The sequence below is a fragment of the Oreochromis aureus genome, linkage group 20, assembly GCF_013358895.1.
Source record: "Oreochromis aureus strain Israel breed Guangdong linkage group 20, ZZ_aureus, whole genome shotgun sequence".
Lineage (NCBI taxonomy): Eukaryota > Metazoa > Chordata > Actinopteri > Cichliformes > Cichlidae > Oreochromis > Oreochromis aureus.
Window position 1 is genome coordinate 22402854 of NC_052961.1, and position 13016 is coordinate 22415869.

The window sequence follows — 13016 nt, forward strand, 5'->3', positions numbered from 1 at the left end:
GAGTATATTTCTTATCATCTATTGGTCATCTGACCTGAGAAACTTCAATGAACATTATAACACAGGAGTGATTGTCTCTAAAAATGGGCTCCAGACATTTTTGCATCACAACTTATGGATGATGAATGATTTGATTAAAGCTGTGAAAACATTACTGATACACTTCATGAGATATTACATTAAAGCCAATTTTCTATTAAAATCAGAGACTTTTCTAACTGACCTCCGACCTTTGAGCAGTAGTGTGTACTGTATGCTTGTATGTAACTGTGTCTGACCTGGATTTTATCACCAGTTTCAAATAAGAATTTTCTTTAAAGTCTGTCTTTAAATACAAATGAAGTTCAACTTTAGCAAGACTGATGGTAAACTGTCCCTAACAAGTCCACTTTATTGCGTGCTCATTGACTTTCTCCTATCAGAGCTGTTTAACAAGTCCACTTTATACATGCTTATTAATCTATCACGCTTATCAGTGGCTCATGGTTGCTTAAAGCCTATGTCTGAACTTGACCACAGAGCCAGAGCATCATTCAATCCTACCAGCAGCTCAAGGATGACAAACTCCACTTTCTCTGCTTCAAGACAGCTCATAACTTTTTAACAGTCTCTCTTGATAGTCTCATATCATCTGCTCTAATCAATAACCGTACACTATAATTACAATGTAGACTACAGCTCAAAAGTCTGGAGTGAATTAGAAATGTCCTGTTTTCTGAATAGACTCAAATTTGGTTTCAGATTGAATCACAGCAATTAATCAAAATAATCATATAAATGCTTAATATTAACACTGATCACAGATCATGAATGATTTTTCATAGAATATCTACAGAGGTGTTCAGAGACCCATTTTCAGCAATAATCCCTCCTGTGTTCAGTGGTACATTGTCTTATCTAATGCAAGTTTAACACATTAAAAGCCTAACTCTGCATTCAAAACACATTTTTATAAATATTTTTATCACAAACTGAAACTATTGTGGTGATTAAAGAAGCAATAAATGTGTCTCGATCATCCCAGTTTCATACATGGGATATTTTTTGTTTCATACAATAAAAGTTATCCAATAGGTTTTTATAATAAAATGCTGGTTAAATAACAATAATTTTGCCACATTAGTATTTGGATTAACTCCAATATATTTATATCTATATACTCCAAACCTGTGGCATACCCAGCTGTACCATCCAAGAAAACTGAAGTAATTTTAAAGATTCTGTTAATCAGCAGAATAGTTTTCAGTCTTATGCTAATGTCATACCTGAAAAGTTTGTTTTAACGTATCCTTTTGAGAGGAGTGTTTAATGTTTTTTCATACTCACAGTTTTTGCCTTCTGCCTTCTGGTACCTTTGTTTGATCCACCCTTTGCTCTGCCCCATCTTTTTTCCTCTCCTCTTGCGTCTGCTGACATAACGGATCCAGCTCCTTCCTTGTTTCTGCCTTGAGTTGAAATCGAAATCATTATAGAGGTAAGATAAATCAGGAAACGTCTTCAAGCTGTAAGTACTGTTAATATTTTCAGCCTTATTCTAGCCATTAAATTTACTTGATTCGAGGAGAAGGTATATTTGATGTGACAACATAACACAGTATTAGTTTTATGCAAGATTAAATCAAAGAGTCAAATCAAAGTTAGTTAACAAAACTATTATAAAATACAGTTATGTATCACATTTTATAACTTTCTAAATGTTTCAAACTACATTTAGAAAATGCATTTAAAAAATGCATTTTGAAAAATGCAAATCTGTTTGGCAGCATCAACCAGTTTAGTCAAAATACTAGCATTTTAGTACCACAAAATAAAGTCTTAACTCTTTCAGTGCATTACTGACACCTCATTAAACTAAGAAAAATTACAAATGAAAATTATTCAGTACAAAATGAAAATACATTTAAAGAGTCTGATTAGAGCAAAAAGACTGACATACCATCATAACTGTTTTTCCAGTGTAGCTAAATAAAAAAAGCGATTTACTTGGAAAAACAATGCTGGGGAAATAATTTTAGCCACTTCCTAACACTGTACAGGAAATCTGACAAGAAAAAGATCAGCAAAAACAGTAGATCGGTCTTACCTCTTCAAAGGTGTCCTCAGAAGTGTGATCAGACCTGCTCTCCTGCAGATATGGTGCTGTTATGCAGTACTGTCATAGCAACCAGAATTCCAAAATCCTAGTGATGTTTACTGGACAGGACCACTCTCTGGTCCTGTAACAGCAGGAATTTAACTACAAACCCTCATCGCTCCCATCAGTGTTGTTCCTTCTGCACTGCAGCAGAGGAGGATTAAAGTAGTTTAAGCACTTTTTATTCCCAAACTGCTGATTTGTGGACCCCTGTGATAAATATTTAGACCTTCATATGTTTTAGTTTGCAGGAGTGTGCTGATTAAAATGTTTAAAACCTTTATCTCCATCTCATCTCAAACATTTTACCAATATGTATAAGCAGGACCAAAAGACAGCAAGCAATCATGAAACCACATATTAACATACACTAGACTTCAGTGAACACGTTTATGTATAAATTCACACAGTTTTAGTTTTTTATTCAATTGACAGGCAGCTAAATATCTTGAATGACCATCCCTCAATATGCACTTTATAAAAGCCCTAAATCTTGATTGTGTTTTTCTGGACATAATGTTTTCAATGAGAAAAGTTTCTGATGCAAGTGACTCCTTCAGTCTCTGATTTACTTACATGGATGCCTGAGCACGCATCAAGACACTCTATAAAAGCTTACAAAACATGGGTGTTTTTCCTTCTTTAACTTTTTGTGAGGGTGGATACTTTTGCCTTTATTGGATAGTGCAGCAGTAAAGGAAGTGGAGGTGACATGTAGCCAAGAGCCAGGGTCAGACTTGAACCCAGGCTGCTGGATTGTGCCATATGACCACTTGTTCAAACAGCGAGCTAAACAGGCATTATATTGACAGTAACATAAAAATTCCTACACACACAAACTGAAGTCAAAGTCAAGCATAAGACATGTGTAACTTTGTCTTTTCTATGATTTTTAATGTGTACTTGCTGTTGTGCATATTAATTTTGACATTGCCCAAAACAGAAACAAAAACAACTTTTATTCTGAATAAATATGTGTGATGGCCCTTAGTCCTCCATATCCGCTTACAGGTTATTGTGACTATTTAGATTAGGGGAGTGGCCTATTTAGAGTAATATTTGTCACTGTGCTTAATTCCTTAACTGAAGGTATATAAGGAGCTCAGCAATCACTTTCTGTCTCTCTCTCTTCCAGATCATTTGTTTTCTTGGGTTTTTCTTTCTTTCTTTCTTTTTTTAAACAAACTTTGTTCACAGCACAGGAACACCCATCTACACACTCTGCACACTGGTCCTCAGTTTTTCAGATGCCATTTATTTCCATTATACAGAAGAAAAGGCAAACATTTCAAACAAAGACAGCCAGAACATCTTTCCTGTGCCAGAATGTGTGAAATATAACTTAACATGACAAGAATCAATGTGTATACTATCCTCTCTTTAACTGTCTGTAATGCACTGAGCTAGTTAGCAACAGGAAAATTGACTGCATATGCACTGAAATTATTACTGATTGTGCTGTTGCATAATCTACTAAAAATATATAGGCAATTCTTCTTTTAGAAAACTTGCTGGGCGTGTAATCATTATACTGAAATTATAAAATTTAGATGTTGTGATAAGAAAAACATTTGTGCCACGCACAGCTAAACAACGGGCATATCTTCCGCATTTGTGATTAAAAGATGAAATACACAATGTACTTGTTCAGATATTCACCAGAGAAAAAGAAAAAGGGATTCATGAACTTATAGATATATAGACATATAGTCTATTGTGGCGCAAGCGCAGCTCTCAGGTCTGACGGATTTGACCGCTGCCAGTAGAAACGAGGCATCCGACTGGGAGACTGACAAGTCAAAATCATCAAGTCAAAATGATATACAGTCAAGACAAGTTTGACTGTATAGCGATACTTAAAGAGGAAAATTCATTTCTGAAACAGGTCTTTCATCAAGCAGACGTACGGCGTGCACTGACGCTTCGTGAGTGACTTCCGGGGGAGCCAACAGGAGAAGCGATAGCTCTGCTCAGAATTCTAGACCAATCAAATTTAGTCTTGGACGTGGCTTGTTTGCAGGAAGCTCTTCGATTGGTTGTTGCTCTACGTGGGCGTACCTAAGAGTCTCAGTCAAGTTTAGATGAGAACGAGGAAGTGGAAAACGAGCAAGGAGGAAATCTAAGGGAAAGGACTGGTGTGCGAGCTCGACTGTCATTTTAACACAGTTACCTTACAGTTACTTTGCCTACAGAACACAATGGCCAAGTAAGTCCTTCACTAGTTTCTTTGTTTCTTTTTCTGTTGTTTCTTTTTTTGTACAAAGTCGGGGCAATAGAAAGGTTATAACTACTAGTTGAGGTTCTTTTGTTTTTCTCCTTTGCTGAGAGTAATCTTCTTTAGTAGTTAATGCTAACGGTGCTGTTATCTTGTTATCTGACCGGGGTCAGCTTTAGAGTTTAGTACAAATATGTGTGGTGTATGCAGCATTGAATTGGGTGATGGTCGCTATGGACTCTGGGAAATTAAAGGGATCTTCGGAGTGAGGACTCTGAAGCTCATGTTTTAATTTACTTGAAATAAAAATACACTGGATGACTAGATGCATACTAGACAGAAGGCTGTTTTGATGATAATTACCCTGAAGCCAGACTATCCGACCTTCTCACCTGTGATGTGATTCTTATTTCCTCAGAGCAGACATTGCACTGATTGGTTTGGCCGTCATGGGCCAGAACCTCATCATGAACATGAATGACCACGGCTTTGTGGTAAGTTGATGCCTCCTGTGTGTGTTGCTGTTACTCCCTGCATAACCTGTTCCACTTTTTTTCACTCATTCAATATCTTTCCAACAGGTCTGCGCTTACAACCGTACCGTGTCCAAGGTGCATGACTTCCTGCAGAACGAGGCTAAGGGCTCCAAGGTGATTGGAGCAGAATCTCTGGAAGACATGGTGTCCAAGCTCAAGAAGCCCAGGAGGATCATCCTGCTGGTCAAGGCTGGACAGGCTGTGGATGACTTCATTGACAAGCTAGTGAGTAGTCAGTCCTGAACTGGGCTAAAGTTTGGAAACTGCATCCAACCTGCATATATTTATTGGGTTTGTACTACATCTGTTCATTCTCAGGTTCCTCTTCTTGAGGCTGGGGACATCATCATTGATGGTGGCAACTCTGAATACAGAGACACGACAGTAAGTCATAAACATTCACTGTGGAACAAAACCTCTTTATTCCAGAGGATATCGTCATAGCTCATGTACTTCTATCCTATAGCGGCGGTGCAAGAGTCTGAAAGAGAAGGGCCTGCTGTTTGTTGGCAGTGGAGTGAGTGGTGGAGAGGAGGGTGCACGCTATGGACCCTCACTCATGCCTGGTGGACATAAAGAGGCCTGGTAAGTCGTCAGCTTCATTTCATGTGTGTTAAAATCAGTGAACATTCATCAATTTCAGAGTGTAAGTTATTGTTTATTTTATAGGCCATACATAAAGGACATCTTCCAGAGCATCGCTGCCAAAGTTGGAACAGGAGAGCCTTGTTGTGACTGGGTGAGTGATGTATTTTTTTTTTTTTTTTTTAATCTGCGTGTATATTTAATGTTTATTAAAGATATATTTGTTATTATTATGCCAAGTCATCTAACAAATATTGTGTGGCTTGAGCAGGTTGGCGATGAGGGTGCAGGTCATTTTGTGAAAATGGTCCATAACGGCATTGAGTATGGAGATATGCAGCTGATCTGTGAGGCCTATCACCTAATGAAGGATGTCTTGGGTATGGACCATGATGAGATGGCACAGGTGCGCTTGTTGGACTTCTATGACACCACTTTCACATTTGTCTGGCAGTATTAATTATGTAAAATATAAAGACAATATGTGTTTTTGTTTTTTGTTTTGTTTTTTAAGGCTTTTGACAGCTGGAACAAGACGGAGCTGGACTCCTTCCTGATTGAGATCACAGCCAACATCCTTAAATACAAAGACTCTGACGGTAAACATCTGCTGCCCAAAATCCGCGACAGTGCTGGACAGAAAGGCACAGGGAAGTGGACGGCCATTTCAGCCCTCGAGTACGGGACACCTGTCACACTGATCGGTAAGAGGAAGAAAGGAGGCTTAAAGCAATGAACTACTCATAAAGGCTAGTGTCATGTACCAATTCCCCAAAAGCCACTTATCAAATTACCCTTTAATGATCAGATTTCTTGGGCTTATGCTTTTGATCTGTCAGCTGGCAAACACAGCATGGGCTGTGAGCTTCTTTTAGAGAATGTGATCAATATGTTGTTGCCTGTAAGAAGCTTGAAGGCTATTCTGATGGCCTCTGCATGTCAGGTGACATAAGGGGGATTTGGCTTTGGTCTTTGCTGTGACTGTATCATAGTCTGTTTTATAAACAGACCTAAACAAGAAGCAAGCTTTATATGATTAACTTTAAAATCATGCAGGGTAAACTATATGGAAAATGTATCCAATGTACCCACAAGTGAGATTTTTTTAAATTGCTGTGTTTGCTCGTTCCCTGTCTGTGTTGCATACCCTGCTGTAATAGAGAGTGATGGGTGCAGAATAAAAGGCTTCATTGTGTGAGAACTAAGCCCATCAGGGCGAAGCAGTATGCACAGGAGGCGCTCTCACCCAGCAGGGATCACATTCCTCACTAGGACAGTTTGACTCAGTCCATTGCGTTACAGAGCAGTGCAGGTTTTAGCAAGTCATGCTGACCCAACAGGTTTTTTTTTTCCTACTCTCCTCAGTTAGTGGCAAGGAAACGATCCTCTCTAATCTGGGAAACCTTGAGTTTTGTCTACTGTAGCTTTGGCACACCTGCTTTACCAAACCCTATTGCAAACACTGCTGAGTCATGCTGTCGCTCGAGTGTTGGCTGATAGCACAGGGTCACTGTGACTGTCAGCTTGGAAATTCTATGTAATGCTTTGTCATTTTTTTGAGATTTCAGGAAACCTAAATTACTATTTAAGAAAAAAAGAAGCTGAGCAGTTAGTTTATGTGACACTCAAAGCGCTGTGTGTAGTATGTGCACTAATGCTGTCCCTCTTCTTTTCTCTCCCTTCTCTCCTCCTGTTGTCTCCCAGGGGAGGCTGTCTTTGCCAGATGTCTGTCTTCTCTAAAGGATGAGAGAGTGGAGGCCAGCCGCAGCCTGTCAGGGCCACAGGGGGTCAAATTCAGCGGCAACAAGGCTACCTTCCTAGAAGACATCAGAAAGGTGAAACACACAGTAAATGCATTTACTCTAAATGGGCCAGTTTAGAGCAGCATGCCACAGAGAGGTCAAAGTAAAAATGTCTGTGCACCCTTTGAGATTACCAGGTATCAGAAGTGATGAATAAACATTACAAACACTTTTCAGACCTACAAGTTTTATCTGCTTCTGTTGAATTAAACACTTTTTATAAAACAAAAAAGACTAATTACTATTGAAAAATGTGAAAGTAATATGAAAATTGTTATGTTTTCATTTGTCCAGGCCCTGTATGCGTCCAAGATCATTTCCTACGCGCAGGGATTCATGCTGCTGCGTCAGGCAGCCAAAGAGTTCGGCTGGACGCTCAACTACGGTGCAATCGCCCTGATGTGGAGAGGAGGCTGCATCATTCGAAGGTACTTTTGCCCTCATGTGTCCACACAGCAGAAGTTTGCCTCACTTCCATGTTGTGCAAAAGTTTCAACACTGTTGTCCAAACAGTGGGGGCGAGGGTGTCTGAGAGCCCTTGTTAAGAAAGCTCGACTAAAACAGAAGTTTTTGTTGCTTGAGTAAGATTTAAGAACATTTGAGTTAAGCTGCAGTTTCTTTAGGTGCAAGAAAAACCTTTATGCAGTGCCATAAGGTTATAAAATCACCTTTTTGTCAATGCGTTGTGTTGTAATGTTGGAGTGAGAAAAGAGAGGAACAAAGGGACTCTTCCCATAAAATCATATTGAGAGAGAAGAATGAGGAAATTGTGATTGTGACACTGGTTTACTTTGTAATCTGGCACAGTCGTTGCGTAATCGCACATTTAACACTCATAATTTGCAGTGTACAGTCACCAGCCAGCTAATGGGGATGAAGTTCTCAAAGGGCATTGAACTTTGTTTAAATGGAGTTTTTATTACAGTATGTCGGGAGAACATTAACACTGCTTTTCCTCTTCTAGTGTCTTCTTGGGTAAAATCAAAGAGGCTTTCGACAGGAACGCTGAGCTGCAGAACTTGCTGCTGGACACTTTCTTCAGTAACGCTGTGCAAGACTGCCAGGTATGAGGAAGGAGGAAGTGGCCAAGCAATAACCTGCAATCACCACATTGACAAAGGCACAAAAAAACAAGTTATTTCCTCTTTTTTTAAATATAGAAAAGGAGTGAAGCAACAGTACGACTTGTCTTGTAGTCACCAGCCCTCTGGTTGATTTGTGATATAGTGGTCTGGGTTCCCTTTACATTTAACGGATGAACTAATTCAAACTGTGTGAAGATGATCAGAATTGAATCCATCCCAATAGACCCAAGTACACAATACATTTTTTCCCTTCTCCCCTTCCCATGTTTCCAGGTTTTTCCTTTGTAAGTTTTGCAGTCGTAGTGAGTCCTGCAGAATTTGAGCTGATGAGAATGCTGCAGTGATTGTTTTGGTTACCAAAAGCCTTGAGATGACCTCTAATTTATGACCAGATTCACAGTGATTTAATTTAGTCCTGTAAACAAACTTAATTATGTCTTCATTCTGTTTACTCTCCTGCTGTAGGAGTCATGGCGCAGAACAGTCAGCACTGGAGTCCAACATGGCATCCCCATGCCCTGTTTCACTACCGCTCTGTCCTTCTATGATGGCTACAGACATGACAAGCTGCCCGCCAACCTTCTTCAGGTAACACAATTCTGGAAACGGTCACGCCTCCACTATAGGAGGTGTATCAGAATAATAGATCCCTTGTAGCTTGAGTCTTGTGCTGGAGTCTAGATGCTATAAAATCCTTTTTTATATCGTGAATCTTTTGGATAAACTATTTTAAGGATTTGCAGATTTTAAAAAGGTAACTGTATCTGGCTTTGTTTTTAGGCTCAGAGGGACTACTTTGGAGCCCACACATATGAGCTACTCTCAAACCCCGGTCATTTCATCCACACCAACTGGACAGGTCATGGCGGAAATGTCTCCTCTTCATCCTACAATGCTTAAGGGAGATCTTCACGACACCCAAAAGCAAACACGATGGAAGACCGAGGACGAGGGGACGTTATCAACAAATGAAGATTTTAAACATTCCATCTTTCAATTTTCCACCATCTAGGACCCAGAATCCACTTCAACCAACTTTTTACTTCTCACAGAGACTTGTTGCAGTTATATTTATCAAGAGGTAGAACAATAGATTATGTGCACTGTAGACAACCCCCTGTGTATTTTGATGTAGTCAGAGGGGATGTGTGACTTCATCTCGATATTACACAGGCCGCCATGACTGTTTCACAGTCATGTTGGGCACGGGGTCCACGGTGTTAACACTGGATTAAGGTGAACCCTTGCACTGTGCTGTGTTAGGCTAAATAAAGATTTTCAATCCCTCTATAATTAGCTTGAATGATCCTTAACTGTCTGGATGCTGTAAACAGGATTGAAGTGTGTGATACTAAATAAGGCAACAAGTTACAGAGGACCGTGATATATAACCGTGACATGCATTTTAAAGGCAAAGACATTCTGATCCACATAACCTTTTAACACTGATGAAGACAATTTATAAAACAACTTTATTTTAAAAATAGCAAGTAGCTCCACACATCTGATATGGTGGAGTTTTACACCACATGACACTCCTGACGCAACCCTAAAGGGGCTGTGTCTCCGGTGGGAATCGAACCAGCAATCTTTTGCTTGCCAAGTGAATGCACTACCAATTCCAGATGGTAAGAATAATTAAAATCTGTAGCTACACATACCGATCTGTATCAAAACAATATCACAAATATTAACAATGAATGTGATAATAACAGGTCACCACAGTGAAATGACAAATGAACTATTTCATGTGTTGTCTTTTGAGTGGTTGCCCAGCAGGTGGCCCTAAGACTCATGTTAACACTATTAAACCCTTCACTGTTTTAGTGGACACCAACAGGGAGACTTATTCAATAATACTGTAGCATACAGTACAATAAACTGTGAGACATTTTTCTTTGCTTTTTTATTAGACAACATAATGTTAGGCATGCTCTACAATTTAAATAACATGGGGAAAAACTGACTTCAAATACAGCAGGTCACTATAAAAATGGCTGTGAAACCTTAGAAACAATTCTTAGATAAATAAACAGCTGTTTATTAGGTATACCGGTTAAACTGCTCATTAATGCAAATAGTTAATCAGCCAATCAGATAGCAGCAAATCAATGCATGTAGGCTTGTAGATGTGGTTAAGACAACCTATTGAAATTCAAACCAAACATCAGAATGGGGCAGAAAGGTGATTTAAGTGACTTTAAACGTGGCAGGGTTGTTGGTGCCAGACAGGATGGTCTGAGTATTGCCAAAACTGCTGATACAAGTAGATTTTCCTGCACAATCATCTCTAGGGTTTACAGAAAATGGTCTGGAAAAAGAAAGTAACAAGTGAGCAGCGGTTCTCTGGGTTCTCTGAGGAGAATGGCCAAACTGCATCAAGCTCATAGGAAGGCAATAGAGTGGTCAAATAACCACTCATTACAACTAAGGTATGCAGAAGAGCATCTCTGAATACACAACACCTCAAAGCCTGAAGGAAATGGGCTACCTCCTGAACTCACACGTGTCTTCAGTCAGTATCACTCAGAGGCCTTTAGCCTAATTTTTTATTCTGTGCTTTCATAAAAGCTTTATTTTTATACACTGACTACTACTGGAGAGAAGAGACGTGGGGTTTAAAGCCTGGTTCAAAGCTTTAAATCTTTTGTCTTCAAAACTGGAAAATGGCCAAAAGTCACTGGCTTTCATTTAGCCAGCTCCTCATGAGCACTTATTTGGCTGGAGACGTTTGTTTTAGAAAAAATGTGCTTATTTTTGTTTTTTGGCAAGACAACGGCTGCTGCAGCAGAAGTAGTTCTTAAAGAAGTGCTCAAAACAACACTTTTCCAGGGACAGTGGGTGGCATACACAACATGAAAGCATGTATCAGTGTTTCAGGTTGCTGGTGGTGTAATGTTATTTTAGAGTTCACTTTAGGCTCATTAGTACCAAATGAGCATTGTTTCACCATATCCATGCCCACAGTGCACCTGATGGCTGCTTCCATTAGGATATAACCCTATATCACAAAGCTCAAATCATCTCAAACTGTTCTGAGCAAGTTCACTGTACTCAAATGGCCCCCACAGTCACCAATGCTCAGACAGGAAGAGCACCTTTTGGATGCAGTGAAACAGGAAAGTCAGGTCCCGGATGTACATGTCAGAAATCTGCAGCAACAATGTGATGTAATCATGTCAATAAGGACCAAAATCTTGAAGGGTTTTCCATCACCGTCCTGAATCTGTGCTACAAAGAATTAAAACATTTCTGAAAGCAAAAGGGGGTCCGACACAGTACTAGCAAGGTACATCTAATGAAGTGAGTGTGAATATTCAACCTCCTAAGATCTGAACTCTTTCATGGCATGCATTTTTAATTTCTCTTTGCTATTTGGGCTGATTGGGGCCTGATGAATGTAAAAACGAAGAATGATCTTTTTACCTGATTTTGCTCTACAAGGGCCAGGTTAAAATGGGATTAGCATTGTGAGCAGATACTGCTTCCTGGTGGCGTTAAAGTAATGACCAAAAAACAGCAACAATACACTTTCAGCTGTGAAAGTTGAATACAACTCCACAGCTTTAATTACCTTCATTTCCTGTACTGGTCTACAGTTAGCTGCCCATTAGAAGCATAAAACACCTTCTCACCTTAAACACATTCAACTCTCCAGAATTACTCACCTCAGTTTCTACGTTCATAAAGTGTATTTTATAACAATCTTGAATTTTAAAACAAGAACAAAAAACTGTAATCCTTTAAGCACTTCAGGCTTGTCAGGAAATTCCCAGCTGCTGTAAAAAGAGTCTTGTAAAAAGTCTTGTGCTAACAAGACTGCTTTAACTCGTACAGCAGTGATGGTTGTTGTACCTGACAGGAGTGTGTCACAGCTGTTATTACACCTGCTGTTAAACAGTAAACAAAGCTTTGCCTCAGTGCACCCGCGCTGCAATAGCTTTGGTGATTACCATATTGATGTTAACATCAGACCTTCATTTGGCCATCTTGGGACGCTTCAAAGAGCTCGTTTGACTCTTCATGTCGGAGCTTTGATCCTGAAAGGGAACACAGCAGAACCACACAATATAAACTCCGTCATTTCAATGCTTAACAACATATATACACTTCGAGTACCATGAACATGCAGCTCTATCATCAGAGCGAGGCTCGCTACAATAGGGCCTTGTATTCTTAATGTGGCCTGACGTCACAGAGGCTGTTAGAGCTCAGTTAAGGCAGGGCAGGTGCAAGATGACACCTCTGAGTCATGTGCAGACAAAGCAGGCACCAAGGAGACACCAGACAGCGTGATGACGGTCAACAAATTGATTTTAGTCAAGATCAAACCCAAAATCAAAAGGATTTCTATAAATCATTTAAGACACATTAAAAATAGCGTTTTACATATGGCTCCAGTGCTGAAAATTTATGTGGTTTCATGGGCCCTGAAAAAGCAAACAGCTCAGTAATTGTGCTTGTGTACTAAAATACTGGCAGGCAAAGCTTTGTTACAGTTAAATTGCCTAATTTAAAAGACAGAAGATTTTATTTTTTTTAAAATTCATCTTTAGAACTTGAACGTTTATTGTAGTCAAGTACATTGAAGTACATTACAAACTGGTTATAATGAAAGAAGTTATCATACAATGCAGTGGTGTTTGGCTCATTGTTATT

At 39.4% G+C, this 13016-nt stretch overlaps 1 protein-coding gene across 1 annotated transcript; it reads left to right on the forward strand.

Moving 5' to 3' along the window:
• Positions 1-4205: 4205 nt before the first annotated feature.
• pgd (phosphogluconate dehydrogenase) lies at positions 4206-9653 on the forward strand. The gene is made up of 13 exons (XM_031726421.2): positions 4206-4340; positions 4768-4843; positions 4931-5110; positions 5204-5269; positions 5352-5470; positions 5555-5624; positions 5742-5876; positions 5985-6174; positions 7175-7305; positions 7567-7700; positions 8237-8336; positions 8823-8945; positions 9138-9653. Exons 1-13 carry the CDS (start codon positions 4333-4335, stop codon positions 9255-9257), a joined length of 1452 nt encoding a protein of 483 aa, XP_031582281.1. The 5' UTR covers positions 4206-4332; the 3' UTR covers positions 9258-9653.
• Positions 9654-13016: the final 3363 nt, after the last annotated feature.

Bases quoted from the DNA above. Each gene is read 5' to 3' on its own strand.
- pgd (XM_031726421.2), top strand. The intron at 5,270-5,351 runs GTAAGTCATAAA...TCTATCCTATAG, and splicing joins CTGAATACAGAGACACGACA to CGGCGGTGCAAGAGTCTGAA. The intron at 5,877-5,984 runs GTGCGCTTGTTG...TTGTTTTTTAAG, and splicing joins ACCATGATGAGATGGCACAG to GCTTTTGACAGCTGGAACAA.